This window comes from Acanthaster planci, linkage group LG19, assembly GCF_054643075.1.
Source record: "Acanthaster planci isolate LZ-2023a linkage group LG19, COTS_SCS, whole genome shotgun sequence".
Taxonomy (NCBI): Eukaryota; Metazoa; Echinodermata; class Asteroidea; order Valvatida; family Acanthasteridae; genus Acanthaster; species Acanthaster planci.
In genome coordinates, this window is record NC_141795.1 from 11821854 (window position 1) to 11836655 (window position 14802).

Sequence of the window (14802 nt, forward strand, 5' to 3'; positions counted from 1 at the left end):
GTCTGAGATGCTACATTTACAAGTCTGATCAGTCACTCTGGACTGGTTTCCTTCAGTTCCAACATGTTAGTAAAGGCAATGGAAATGGCAACAATGAAAATATGACTGCCTTGTCATCTCCTAAGATCGCTGCACTGCTTGCACGTGTGGCCGGCTGACTGGATAGGGGCTGGGGGCGGCATACAGGACTCCTGTCTGAAGTCTTCATCAAGCGTGAATCGAGTGGATTTTATCGAGTGACCAGCAATGGCACATTGAGCAGAGATCAATCTTGGATTGAGAAGGGACCAAGCAGTGATCGAGCAGAGATTAACCACTTCGGACCGGGGCATTTTTCAACGTTGAGGATGCTGGGCCGGCATGACTATCATTTTTTCTGTTTTCAAAATCCTTCAACAATTCATCATTCCATTTAACAGTCGTTTATAGCCGAACGGAGTAATCTTCAGGCACTACTCTAAGGTTGAACAAGGTGACCTTCATTGACACCCGAATATTTCAGGCCAGGCCTGCACCCTTGTAACCAGAGCCCAGATTGTGCGGTGTCACACAGCTGTCTTTTGTTCACGAACCTGGCTCAGTGCACTGCTGACCTCTTTTCAATAGGGGCCAGATTAGCATGCAGCGGTGCTGTGTGGCTCATCGCTGCGGTGGTAGAGAGCTTTTGTCCCCGGTGGTAATCCGCTTGCTCTAAATACCCCAAACCCTGGTATACGGTTTCAAAATAATGCTGGATTATCACCACTTTTGAGAGCGAAAAATTCCGGTCATGCCCAGCAGCCTGGTCTTTTGTTCGGAGTACGGTCTTTTGTTACAGGGCCCTGTTTCCTTTGTCCGAGTTCGGAGACCCCGGCCACACATATAAACCATACGGCTCCGATCCCGGAGTCCCCGGCTGGTAGTGGTTAAGCTCAGATTTTGCAGGATTCGAGCGCACATCGAGTGGGATTCCAGCAGACATCTATCAGGGAGCATGGACTCAATTGGCATTGAGCAGCTCGATAATCAAGCCTTTCAAGCTGCTCAATATATAACCTACCGGGTAAATTATGAATTGGACTGTATCTCTCTTACTCTGGTCTAGGTTCTGTGCTCTTCACCTACCCATATGTCCCAGGCCCAAAAACAGTTGAAGGGGCAGTGACGTTTTGCAGAGAAGTAATGAGTTTTCAGTACCATAGCTCTTAGAGTTTTGAATGTTGTCATACTCACAGGTGTACTGCCAGAACATGTGTCTGCTTGCCAAGCTCTTCCTAGACCACAAGACGCTGTACTTTGATGTGGAGCCATTCCTGTTTTATGTTTTGACCGAGGTGGATAGGCAAGGTGCTCATCTTGTTGGCTACTTCTCAAAGGTGAGCTTAAACAAAAAACCTTAAATTTAGTATTGTTGTAACCGTTTCACCTTTGATTTGCCTGAAGTATTCTCGTAAATTAACCTGACCTCAAAGTACGGGTTTTGCTTTCACTGAGGTAGTAATTTACTCTTGCATTGCTGGCATCACCGAAAGCCACCTTCGTCTGAGAGCTTGCAAGAAAAGGCATTCATGGGCGATGTACATGTAGCTTGGGCAAGGCTTGAACCATCAACCTCCTGCTTTAGTGCAGATGGTCTTAAATCCACCATCACTAGCCTTTCTTGGCTCAGCTTTCTAGTTTAATCTGATAAAACGGAAGGTACTTCATAATTGGGATGCATTTTTGTTTTCTGTAATCTGTCTTTAAGACAAGTTGTTGTTATGTTTGCTTACATTTACAGGAGAAGGAATCCCCTGATGGTAACAATGTTGCATGCATCCTGATACTACCACCATTCCAGAGAAAGGGTTTATTGGCAAATTCCTGATAGCATTCAGTGAGTATTCAGAAATCAATCCAATTTCTTTCATCAAATGTCTCTTATCATTTTTAGCTTGTGAATCTTGAAATGAATTTATTGATGTCATAAAAATGTTCTGTGGTGTTTCATTTGATTTCCATGACTTAAACATGTTAAAAGTCAAATTTCCGGGGGGGTTTTGAGCAGAAGCTTTGCAAATCATTGTCATATCCCTTGTTTTGACAATAACAGTAACGATTTTAAAATTAAAAGCGGCTTGACTGTGCAATTCTGTGTTGCAACAGGATTGGACTTCTCTTTTCTTTCATGATGATGTTTTTATTTTCAGAGGTTATCAAATAAAATATGTATGAGGTGTAATATAACATGGTTTGTTTTGGTTGGACAGTCAATGCTAGTTGCCCGAGGTATTGGGAATTGACAAACTAGACAAACAAAAACATGTTAGTCTAGGGTGCTCTACCTAACAGTCACTATGTATGCAAATATCCCATGCGCCTATTATTCATTTGTCGAAAAGATTTGATCACCTGTGGTGCACCATGACCTCCTACAATGCAGCGCGGCCCTCGCCGTCATGATCGTCCTTCTTTTCTCAGCACCGTAACGTAATGGACGTGTCTTTCAAGGCATCTTCGATTTATAGAGCTTCCGTTTTCGCTACACGGTTCTGTGTCGATTTGATCACCTTTCCTTTGTAAATAAAGTATAACTTGGGTTTTATCCATTTCTTGGTAAGAGTGTTCTTTTCGTGTATATTTTTGTGTTCTTTCTTCAGTTTTCTTGTACGTGCACCCTGCAGGTGTTTACCGTCGGTACTACAAGGTTCGTTCCAGCCACGCTGTGTCTACCCTACCAATGAATTATAGGCCTTGGCCGGTTGAATTCATGGGGTCGCTATCAGGATCTGTCATACTCCCGTGTAAGTCAATGGGCCGGGCTCCCTGCAAGTGCAGGGGCCTGCCCTCCTGGTGCGCGACTCATGACCCCCCGACACCCGCTAATCCCTCTTTGGGTCCCGCGGAGCTTACCAGAGTTCTTACACTGCTGGGGCTTCAAGCAACCTTAACCCATCTGCAGCTCTGGCTTTCAACTGGGCATTACCGGGTCATCAGACCTTTTTCTCCTTTTCCCTCTGTCCGCAATTCTGCAGTTCCCGCTGACTTTGACTGGGAACACACCATGGACGTTTCGTCTCCTGCTGCCCCGTCTGTTACTGTACCTCTACCGTCGAGTCGCCCACCACCAGGAAAGACAAGTGCTTTTCATCTTCATCAAATTCCTCGACCACCACGAACACACCTCTGCGACTTGAATGTCAGCCTTCCAGTCCATCAATAATATTCCAACCTCCATCACTTGCTGCCTCGGAGTTAAACTGCCATCAGCCTCCACCGCCCCGGACCTTTTTCTGGCAGACCAGGCTCTTCTACCCTCTCTGGACACAAGCCATGATTACATCGGGCAGGGTTCCACACCAGAATTCCACCAGCCAGGCATACTCCCGCAAGGAACTGTGCATGGCTCGCAATGAGGCACTGCCCTGTCCCCGACCAGGCAACCAACATTTCTTCTGAGAAGAATGAAGTTGCTTCCATCAGCACCCTCACTCCGTCCGATTACTGCCTCTGTCTTCTCCAGTGAGACATGGTTCAAGTGCTCGCCCTGCCGTTAGTCGCTTTGCCAGAGGAGGACATCAGTTACGACTTATTTAAATGACATGGCATGACTGGAATCTTCTGGGCCAATTTTTCCAAAAACACCCGCTTGGTCGTCTAGCCAGAACTAAACACACGTGCGAGTCCGCTCCAGCCGGACAGTCTTCCGCATAACCACCCGCCAATTTACGGGGCACCCTCGGCTCTTGACTATAGCATGGCCTTACTTCAGTTGAATGAAAGTGACTGTGTGTTTGGTTGAAGATAACATCGATTTCAGATTCTGTATCCTCCGTCAGCCTCCTTTCCACAGGAAGACACCGACCACGCCCATGCCAGTCAACAGACTGCCCCATGTCTTCAGATACATGTACTCTTGTTACGGGGCTCTCATTTGTGAAGTAGGCTCTTCGCCTTAGCGGACCGTTCCCTTCATGTAATCCGGAGCAGCCCTGGTGTACACAATGCCGGGCAACATCTCCTCGTCGCCTTCCCTTTATCTGAAGCCTTCATGAAGAATGTCTTGGAGACGACTACTCTGTTAAACACAGCGGAACACCGTTATAACAAGGTCCTTAGAACTGTACAAATTCCTTGTGCTGTCAGTTATGGAAAGTAAAAAAAATTCCTCGTCGTAAATATGACCTTGTATGCTCATCTTACCTGTCTTCAATTATACATGTACTGTGAGAGTCCATCAGGCTCCCTGATCAAATGAACATGAGCCACTGCCCCGCTTTTCCAGGCGGCCGTTACATGCAAATGCGACCTAGCATCCGACATATCTACGGCATGAGCATCCAGACGTAACCCACACGATGGCAATTTCCGGGCCAACTTCCTGGATCACTGACCCGGTGAATATGCCATTGATATGCAGACCCAATCTCGAGTCTCCGTCACAGCCTTCTGGAGCTGCTCTTGATGCTATCGGTAGGCCTGCCCAGGCCACGGGGAAGTGAGTCCATGTCTTACCTGGTGATCTGTTATGACCACTACAAGTCTAAACCTACCGGCATTTGAGACTACGTCACTGGGCACCCAAACAGGAATGAGCAAGTAACATTTTCCAGGCAGTCTTCCTATCTTTTTCACTTCTGTGACGGTGAATTCGTCGTCGTGACGCAGACCTACTGCTGCATCTTTCCAGTCCGCATCCCTAGGCATTCGAACCTAACATTCTTCAAGCTGTTGGGATTTTCACACACCCCTTGGCACCCCGTAATTTGGGGTTTCCCCATTGGGCCCTGCGGGAGAAATTTTGCCAATCTATTTCCACTGCGTCTCACCATGTAGATGTACAATTCTAGTCATCTGCAGAGTGACCATTCTGTGGCCCCTGTGAGCACAGATTCTGCCATGTGGCCCTGCCATAACACACATTGTCCGAGCACACGTTCACTCCAAAGTGGGTGTGTCCAAAATCTATTTGTGACCTGTCACAACAAAATGAGAGTAAAGTTGCATTTCACTCTTTGTTGTTTTAAGGGTTTAAAGTCCTATTGACGTGGAGTTCAATTTTCAGGTTTTGTAATATTTGGAAAGAATAACCCGTCTCTTATTAATTCCAAATATTTCACAGGGTCATATATTGAAAAAGGTCATTTTCTCAGCAATTTTGACAAAAGCATTATTTGTGCTTGGCCTGATATGGTGAAAATATGCCGAGAACAAAGACGCAAAGCTGCCAGAATAATGTCATTGTCACCTGATACATTTAACGTAAGTGTTCCATGTATAAACTACTGAAAAGCTTTTTTTCTGCTTAATTAAAAATACCAACCTATCAATTTTTGAAAATACAGACTTTCAGCTCATTTTGTGGTAACAAGTCACCTTGGAAATTTGCATATGCAGTGACTGTTCGGGTAGGTATTCTCTGGTAGACCCAACCCACACTTAACGTGGGGAAGGATTTTGTATAACATGTACATGTATTACCTTTCAAAACAAGGCTGCTGTGATAGTCCTTTGGTATTCCTACCGGGTAGTAAAGTAATAATAATGTAGATATTACTGTATTTTATACTTTTGGCCAATCAAAGGGGACGAGAACTTAAGCAGAATCTTCCCTTGAGAAACACACCTTTTGGCAACATGTGGCATAGAATACAAACCAGTAATTTGGCATATCTGCAGCATCTAGGTCTAATTGCCCTGCACACGGTGCTAATGGTGTGCATGTTGGTCTGTTTATTGAGATAAAGTTGTACACAGGGTGGATTTACATTGTAGTTTACATGCATCTTTTTATTCCCAAGGCTATGAGTTGTCTAAATATGAAGGTACTGTGGGATCGCCAGAGAAGCCTCTGTCTGACCTTGGTAAGCTAAGCTATAGAAGCTACTGGTCCTGGGTCCTGCTAGAAATACTCCGAGATTTCAAAGGAACCCTCTCAATCCGAGACCTCAGGTAAGGTTAAAGGATTACAGACAATGAAATAGCAAAATGTACAAATGCTTTTGAAATGGGTGTAACTCACCAGAAAGAAAGATTTTTACCACTTCCTGCCAGGTGTATTTATAAATGTTGATGATGCTGGGCTGGGATATTTTTCATTTTTTTCTGTTTTCAAAATTCTTTAAAAAATCATATCTTCATTTACTGGACTCTCACACTCACACAAAGGACTGTCTTGTGCCTACTCTAATCTGACAGACAACATCTATTGACGGAGTATTTCAGCCAGGCCTGCTGCCTTATAAAAAGAGCCCAGATTGGCACAGTGAGCTACTGACATCTTTTCAGTAGGGGACAGATTAGGGCGCAGCAGTACTGTGTGGCTCATTGCTGCAGCAGTGGAGTGCTTTTATCCCTGGTTGTAATCTGCTTGCACTGAATACCACAAGCAGTGGTATACTGTTTCAAAAAAATGCTGGATTCTCTGCACTATTGACGGTGGAAAAATGTTGGTACAGTGCAATTCCCAATAGCCTGGTCTTTTGTTACGAGTACAGTCTTTTGTTAAAGGCCCGGTTCCCTTTGTCTGATTTCGGACACCTTGGCTGTGCATATAAAGAATAAGTGCCTGAAACTTGGCTCCCCAGCAGCAAGTTTTTAAGGATTCTGAGCTTTAGTATGTTACTGAGACTTGTGACTAAGTGATTCCTTTGTAATTGGACATCAAAAAATCACACAAACACAGGATAGGGGTGTATGCATCTGGACATTGGGGTGCATACAGGCAGTGAAGCATGGCTGAGAGTTCAACTGTTTACCTTGAGTGACATGTACATGTACTGTACTTCTGCAAAAGACAAGGATCACTCTGAATGATATTTGACTTGTATTATTAAATTGATGTGTATCTTTGCTACAGTAACATGACGAGCATTGCTCAGAATGACATCATCACGACCCTGCAGTCACTCAACATGGTTAAATACTGGAAGGGGCAGCACGTCATCTGTGTTACTCCCAAACTTGTGGAAGAACACCTGAAGAGTGCCCAGTACAAACGGCCTCGCTTGACTGTTGACACATCCTGCCTTAGGTGGGCACCACCACGAAAAGCCAACAACAAAATAGTCAAGACCAAAAAGTGACAGTTCTGATGAATGATTCTAAGCAAGTAAATACAGTAGGTTGGGTAAAGCTTCAACAGTTTAATAAACAAATGGTTGAGCCTGCTTGATGTACATGTACCTTCAATGCTTAACCACTTGCTGCCGGGTGCTTTTAAAAATGCAGTGCACACATGCGGGCCATTTTCAAGATTTTCAGTTTTCAAAATTCTTCATAAATTCATCATTTCATTTAATGGACGTTTACACCCACATGAATGACTGTTTGGTGACTACTCTAAGAGGACAGGCAACCTTCATTGACTCCTGAGTATTTCAGCCAGACCTGCCGCCCTCTAAAGAGAGCCCAGAATTGTGAGTTGTTGTATACTTTCCTTTGTTCCCAGTGAATGCAAGTGGCATCTTTTCAAACGCGACTGGATTAGAGTGCAGCGGTGCTGTGTCGCTCATCAATGGGGCCCTGGAGCACTTTTGTCCGCGATGCTAATCCGCGGGCACACAGTGCCCAAAACAGTGCTTTAATGTTTAAAAACAGTGATGGATTACCTTCGAAAAATGCAAGCCAGAATATGACGGCGATTTTTAGCAGCCCATCTTTTGTTCTGAGTACGGTCTTTTTTTACACTGACCAGCTCTTTTGTGTAATTTCGGGCAGCCCGGCTCATAAACCCAGGTGCCCAAAACGGGGTTCCCCGGCAGCAAGTAGTTCCCACCAGAAGGTCTGTAGAATGTTGGTCAGTTCTTTATTTGCTATTTTGAAGATCTACTCAGGACCCAAGGAGGTTTTTAAGATAAAAAAAGATGCCCCATGCTACCTTTAACTGGTTTCACTGATAACTGCTTCATTTCAAAGCATGGTTGTGCATTGCTAGTATCCTTTAGAGATGCTGCAGTAGCATGGCTTTGCAAATACAGGGAGAATTTGAACTACCGTAGTTTTACATTTTCATGCAGTTTTGAACTTGTTAATGTGATAAGGCTATATTTGGAGTCCTTAATTATGTAGTCCAATGTTGTGGGAAAAAGGCAACCTTCAATTCATTTTGAGTTCAGAGTTGTTCATTCCTAGTTCTAAGGAAAGCTGCCTTTATACCGGATGGCAGTAGCAAATACTGATTTTGATGGTCTTCTTGTTTCATGTATACATGTACTTCTGCAGCCCCTGGTGTGAACACATATACCCATGTAATTGGCTAGATGGTGACTGCTTTTTATACGAGTTGATGGATCAGGATTTTTTCATTTTTTATTCTCTTTTCAAAACCTTTCAAAATTTGGAAGTCTTAAATGATTTGCTAAGCCTGTTTCAATAGTTTGCTTGTGGAGCTGTTCTGTTTACCAAGCTACTTTACATGTAGTATTCCAATTGGAGTATACAAAATGGAGCAAGTCAAGGATGTTTATTACATTACGTGTCAGATATGCTGAATTAGTGTAGACCAACTCACACCGTGTTCAAGCTGTTGTAAGACCAGGTGCTTTTGTCCTGATTGGCCATACCGGTACCTCATTAAAATACTGAATTGCTTTACAGGCCTCATGTGAAATGGCCATCTTCAAGGTTAAAGTTTTTAACATTGGACGGGCCTTGGCAGTTTTTTTAACCTTGCCTTGGCAATTTTTTTTAACCTTGCATTGATGTAGGATTTGAATGAAAAAATACACCTCCAAGATGGCCATGTCTCATAAGGACTTGTGACTATCTGTCTTGAGCGGAAGCACCCCCTCATTGGTTGAAAAGAGCCATGTTGGAGGGGAGTGTCCATTTTGTTAGTGGTGATGCAACAGCAATGTGTGTATTTCATAGTTGTGAAACAGTGAAGTGCAGTTCCCACCAAAGTTGCCAGGAAAATGGTGTCCTCACTTGGTCCAGCTTGGGGTTCATATTCTTCATAGGGATGACACAGCAGTTGTTGGCACTCCTGACCAAAAGCAACACAAGATGTTTACATGTATTGATAGCTTAGTTGACTGTGCTGTATTTGCGCATTATATTGGTGTTATGTGCATGTGGCCTTGTCATGAGAGGCAAGGAAGGACACATCACATGCTCGTACCGGATAGCATGTATTCATGACACAGTGAGTGCACACAAAATGAGTGTGGTTTTCATTCCATGATGCACAAATAACCTGTACCACCTCTTGTGGAATGCACCTGAGCTTGAGCACACAGCCTAAGTGTTGATGCAACCAAAATGTTGGGCTGTGGCTGGAAATAAAATGTATGCCTCGTGCTGTAAGCCGTAGCCTGTTGGTTCAGACTGGGCTTACCCTTCAGTAAGGTATAGTGGAACTTTACTATTGAAGGCACGGAATGGAGGCAATATACTATTGTAATAAACTATATGAAAGTTCTTATGCATTTTAAACTAGCAGCGTGTCTACAGTGTCTTGCTTGATGTCTGTGCATTAGTACATGTACTTGGCTGAACTAGAAGGCATATAGCATATTATGTGCTCAGTTTCACCATATAGCCCATCCTCAACCAGATCCTTGGGTAGGTTTGTTGAATCCCAAGCCTTGGGCCATGTTCAGGTATTGAGTGATTAAAACAGCTAGACTGTACATGTAGCGACTGCAAAATCCAGTCATAATGTCAGTACTTAAATAATGTGCAAACATCATGTCTTATCAGAATTTAACATGGTTGGCAAATTGAGTTTATCTTGATCCATGTATGTACAGGAGATTCTCGTTACAGTGCTCCCAAAGGGGCCAAACTGAATCGAGTGCACAGTGCTATAATTGGCTGAACATGCAACATGAACGATGTACATGTGTACAGATATCTATTATGTATGTGCATTTATATGTGTACTTTCCCATAAGTGTAGAATAGTTTGCATGTTTTGATCGGAACTTGGCCTTTACCAATTATTTTCAGTTTTGTAATTGGCTTGTAATTTCTCGAAGTTTTGCACATTTATAAAATGGCAAATGTCCATCTTTTGAGCTCTTTAACCCTAACACTCCTCAGTCCTCCAACAGGTGAAGGATTGAGGAGGGTTAATGCCTGCAAGGAAAGAAATACAAATGTACATGTGCCACGGCTGGCAGGACTTTGTTCTATTCAAGCCACTTGATTAGATTTAAATCAGCTTTCTGGATTCAATGCTGGTTTAAATGGTTATTAATTATGAGTTTTTATTTAACTTGATTTAAAGTGACGACAGCTACATGTATTTTACCTGGGTTGTTCTTTAATTTCCAATTCTTAATTCAAATTCCAATTTTTGTTCCTTTTTTTATAACAAGAAATAAGAGAAAGTAACACGGTTTGCTTCGGAATAGGTATTTGTCTCCAATAAAAAAAAAATCAAACTTTACTTAAATTTTGAACAATCTCTTTTCTTTTATAAAGATACTGCCAACCTGGAAACTAAATATCGGTAGTAAAACTAAAACAGATCATTCTCAGTACTCTTCTTTGAAAAATTGTTAAAATTATAACGCGTCATTCAGTTAGAACAATTGTTTTTAACAAATCCTGAATGAATTGCAATGGACCAATTGCACCTGCTAAGTCACATGACCTATCGTGGGTATTGCACAACAGCAAACACAGCGTCCTTCCATAGCAAAGTGTGTCACCAGTGTCATTTATCACAAATAAAGCTGACGGTCGGTAAAGTACTCGGACCACTGATGTACAGAGCACTGTACTGAAAATTGGCATTAGTTTTGGTAAACAAGACTTGCGACACACATTGCTATGGAAGGATGTCATGTTTGTTGATGTTTGATACCCACTCTACATGTAGGTCTTGTGACTTACATGTAGCTGGTGCAATCGATCTATAAGAAAGACAAATTTTGCCTCCCTCGTTGGATCTTTCAATCTTTCTATTTCTCTTTGGTTTTTTCCACTCAAAGCAAACAATATTTATACATTCACCCTGCAGTGTACACATGCTTATCAATATACAGCCTTTCATCCTATGTATAGATCAGTAACTTTGACGTCAATGAGCCACTGTAATATTAGATTCCTCTAGTACCTCTGGTACTGCAAGAGTACAACACCCAATAGACCTACAACATAATGATGCATTGTGGGTGAAAGGTGGGGATGTTGCAGGAATGCGTCAACGTGACATGTTATGTGTAACGTATACTAAATGGCGTGTGTATCGACCTCAGGCTGACACGAAAAAAAAATTCCTGATTCACGTTTCAACATCCCCACCTTTCACCCACAATGCACCACGGTAAACAATGCATTATGTCATAATGTTGTGGGTCTATCAAGAAAGGTGCATTAAGGAATGTGTAATTGAGCACCGGAGGGTGAAGGTGGTTCTGATAACAAAAGCACAATCCACAAAGTAACTCCTTAAATAATTTGAAAGTACATTGATTGTAAGTAAACTGACTTTCATACCGGTATTTTTTCAGATTTGAATTATATTTGAATTTAGTGCCTCCCTTTTCCTCACCGATTTGGCTCTCCAAGTACTATTTTCTTTTTTAACTCAAATGGCAGTTTATACTGAAAAGTGACGAACATAGTTGTACATCTATATCACCACTATTGGTACAAGACTGTTTTCTACAAAGCACTGATTGAAGTGGAAAGTGTGCATTCTTTTTGGAATCATCATGTATTCATTGATGCAAACAAGGCCAGATATCGCAAAATACAGAAGTTGTGATTCCATCACATCTTTAAAAGTATTTTCCTTACGTGCACAAATGGATGAATTGTGCATGACCTCATAAAATGGTAAATGTACAGGTTACTTGAACAAGTACATGTACATGTATTACGATGTAATAAATGCACTTCTTGGTTGAAATGTGGATAAACATGCCATGAAAATACCACTGTCAGCTTGCTGAAAGCCACAGAACATGTGTGATGTTTGGATTTCCTTGTTGATTTGATCAGAAAAGAAACATTAAATGGATAGGGGAGGTGTCTTTGCCACAAGCCATGCTTCCCTTTTTAAATTGGGAAATGCACAAGAATTAGACATAGCCCTACAACCTTCAAAAATGTGTACATACCATTTATGCTAGTGGACTTAATACTAGTTCTGAAAAGAGTAAACAGATATAAACTAAAACTGACATCAGAGAATCAAACTGTGACTCTAAGGTGCATTTCAATCAACTGGTCAAAGAACCAGTAACTCCATTCAAACATGTGGATATTACTCTACTGAAAAAGTAACAAAAATGGCCTTTGGGAAGCCATTATCACCCAATTCCTATCTACATGTACAAAGTGTTCCCTTAAGCTGTGTGAAATAACATTCTGTTTTTGCTGGCCACTTCTCTTCCAACTCAATATTAATGAACAATGACACCAACCAAAACCACAAATCTCTAATTGCATTGCACAACACATTTAAAAGAGCAACCCTGATATATTAGTTCAATCTTTTCATTGACCTGATTGCAAATTTGAAAGAGCATATATTCCCAGTCTGAATATCAGCATAGAATGTACACTGTATTAGTTCTCAAACAACTTCTATCCAACTTTAGTTTAAACCAAATTCATTCTTTTCCGTGGTTTCTGTTTAACCTTTCCTGTATTTGAAAGCAAATTTGCATAAAACACTGATGAAATATCTACTGTGGGCCATTGAAGACTCGAGGGGTAAGTTTGACCTGGATGCCTTTACTCGGGCGTAGAATCAGCTCTGAAATTGGTAAGACTTCGTGCCGCGCTTGGATGGATTCAATGTTGAAATGCCGCAGGACAGAAGACACAATGACCTTCTCTTCCATCATGGCAAAGCGTTGACCTGGTAATAAAGACAGAAAATAGATGAATTGAGCTCATATTTCATGTCTACTGGAACCCAGTAACTTGCAGAATCAAGTGCAGGCGACAGCTGTCAAAAATCCCCTCGAATGCATGGTTTATAAAGGGTGACAAGTAAAATCAAAGTGGGATCTTGAGACCAAAATATTCCGCAAAGGTTGACATTTACTGTAAGTCTTCCTTTTGCCAACTTGAACAAATAGCCCTTGCATAGATAATTCATTGCACTAAATTGGCTTTGTTTTATCCTGGTTTACCTCCTTATAATGCTTGAGTTGATTCCAGCAAATTAATCTTTGATTTTATCATTACAGGCTGGGGTATATTAATTATACTGTCCCTACAATGTAGCACTGCAGTCTGAAGCAGGACAACAAATATTTCAATTTTCTTACTTGCTTTGTGTGTTACCATGGTTATAGGTATCCTTCACGCTGCTGCTGAAGTGAAAGGAGATAAATCTGTTCTGTATGATGTAATAGGTTTAAGGGTTGAAATACAGCATAACTGCAGTTACATGTACAGTGCATATATCAGAAGCACGGCTACCCAAGATGAAGGAAGCTGCTGGGGGCAATTCCATGGGAAGGTGGACATGACACTAAAATTTCAAGTTACATGTACCAAAACAATTTTTTTTATTCTGAAGAAATTATGAGAGGTAATTTGTTGGCTTTGATAACCTTCTAAACTTATCACACCTTGAGATCTGTAAGCAAGATGTTTGCAAAATAAACAATGTCATCAGTTTAAAACATGTCATCAAAAAGCGTAATGTCACGATTTACTATGTAATTCAAGTTACCGACTACAAATGCACGCCAACGGTGCTGACGCTCCCGATCTGTTGTCCAAAATGGACGGTAGAATCAACATAAAAATTTGTTCTATCCTTTTTGCATTGAAGCACATGCCTACGCAATCTATTAAGAGTCAGCTGACAACCGAATTTAATTTAGATGAGCTGCTTGAGACAAGGGCATTTATTTTTTAAGTAGCCAGGGACAGATACCGCAAGCAGCCAAGATTTCAAGATGGCAACCACCCAAGTCAAGTCTTAGTATGAAACTTCGCCGATCTCTCGAGGCAACTGCTGATGATATTAAGGAGCTCTGTTTATTCATATTTGGCCACAGAAGCACATTTCTTAAAGCCTGTCTGTGCAATAGCTGCCATCAGGGAAAATCTAAGTCACTTTTGAAAGTAACAGGAAGGACGTTGACCACCTTAAATTCATCTGAAAAGGGTGATGCATCCTCTGATTTGAATGACCAATGCTACATGTAGTTCAAGACTATTCTAAAGGTTGTTGATGAGATGCAGTGTAATATCAAAGCTATGGAGGCTAAATTTTCAATAATTTTTGACAAATTCTGTAATTTCTGTTCCGACAATGAGAAGGTTCATCAATTGGAGAAGGAATGCCAAGATCTTAAGGCCACCATTGATATTCTAATGAACAGTGACAAAGCAGGGTGTGCCACCAATTCACAAACAAATGAACCACCTGTCGGAGTGCCCCTTCCGAGTACCCTTGAACGCCTAGTGACGTCAGTGAATCGTTTTTCTGTTCTTTCACTGGACAGTGGCACGAATGGCGATACTGTGCATGACGCAGAGCAGTTAATTGATTCCTATTATGACATCTTGACGGGCTCACAAGATGACATCAATAAGAAGGCAATGAGTCCAACCTCAGAATCCATAACCTTTCAGCAGCAACTCGATCAGTACAGAAAAGAACAAGGAGAACGGTATGCAAATCAGGCACCAGCTATCAAACAGAAGAATTATGCTGATACCTTAACCCTAACACTCCTCAATCCTTCACCTGTTGGAGGACTGAGGAGTGTTAGGGTTAATCATCAGTGACTCCATGGGTTAAACACATAAGGGGTCACAGACTGTCGCGCACCAAGCGAGTAAAATATTCGTCTAAACCGGGCGCGAAGATTGACAACATCTACCCTTATGCTATGGCTCAAATAAAGCAGCATCAGCCAA

General features: G+C 41.9%; 2 protein-coding genes across 3 annotated transcripts in view; one reads left to right on the forward strand and one right to left on the reverse strand.

The window, feature by feature from the left end:
* Window positions 1-10351, forward strand: part of LOC147796045 (histone acetyltransferase KAT8-like) — a 44280-nt gene extending 33929 nt beyond the window's left edge. Inside the window, 5 exon segments of the mRNA XM_087129789.1 lie at window positions 1215-1355; window positions 1760-1828; window positions 1831-1855; window positions 5760-5910; window positions 6818-10351. Of these exon segments, the coding sequence (XP_086985915.1) occupies window positions 1215-1355; window positions 1760-1828; window positions 1831-1855; window positions 5760-5910; window positions 6818-7043 (612 nt within the window). The 3' untranslated portion in view covers window positions 7044-10351.
* Window positions 10206-14802, reverse strand: part of LOC110987522 (cytochrome P450 4V2-like) — a 30339-nt gene continuing 25742 nt past the window's right edge. For both annotated transcript variants that reach the window (XM_087129779.1, XM_087129781.1), the window contains one exon: window positions 10206-12778. In XM_087129779.1, the coding sequence (XP_086985905.1) occupies window positions 12603-12778 (176 nt within the window). In that variant the 3' untranslated portion in view covers window positions 10206-12602. The remainder of the gene's footprint in view (window positions 12779-14802) is intronic.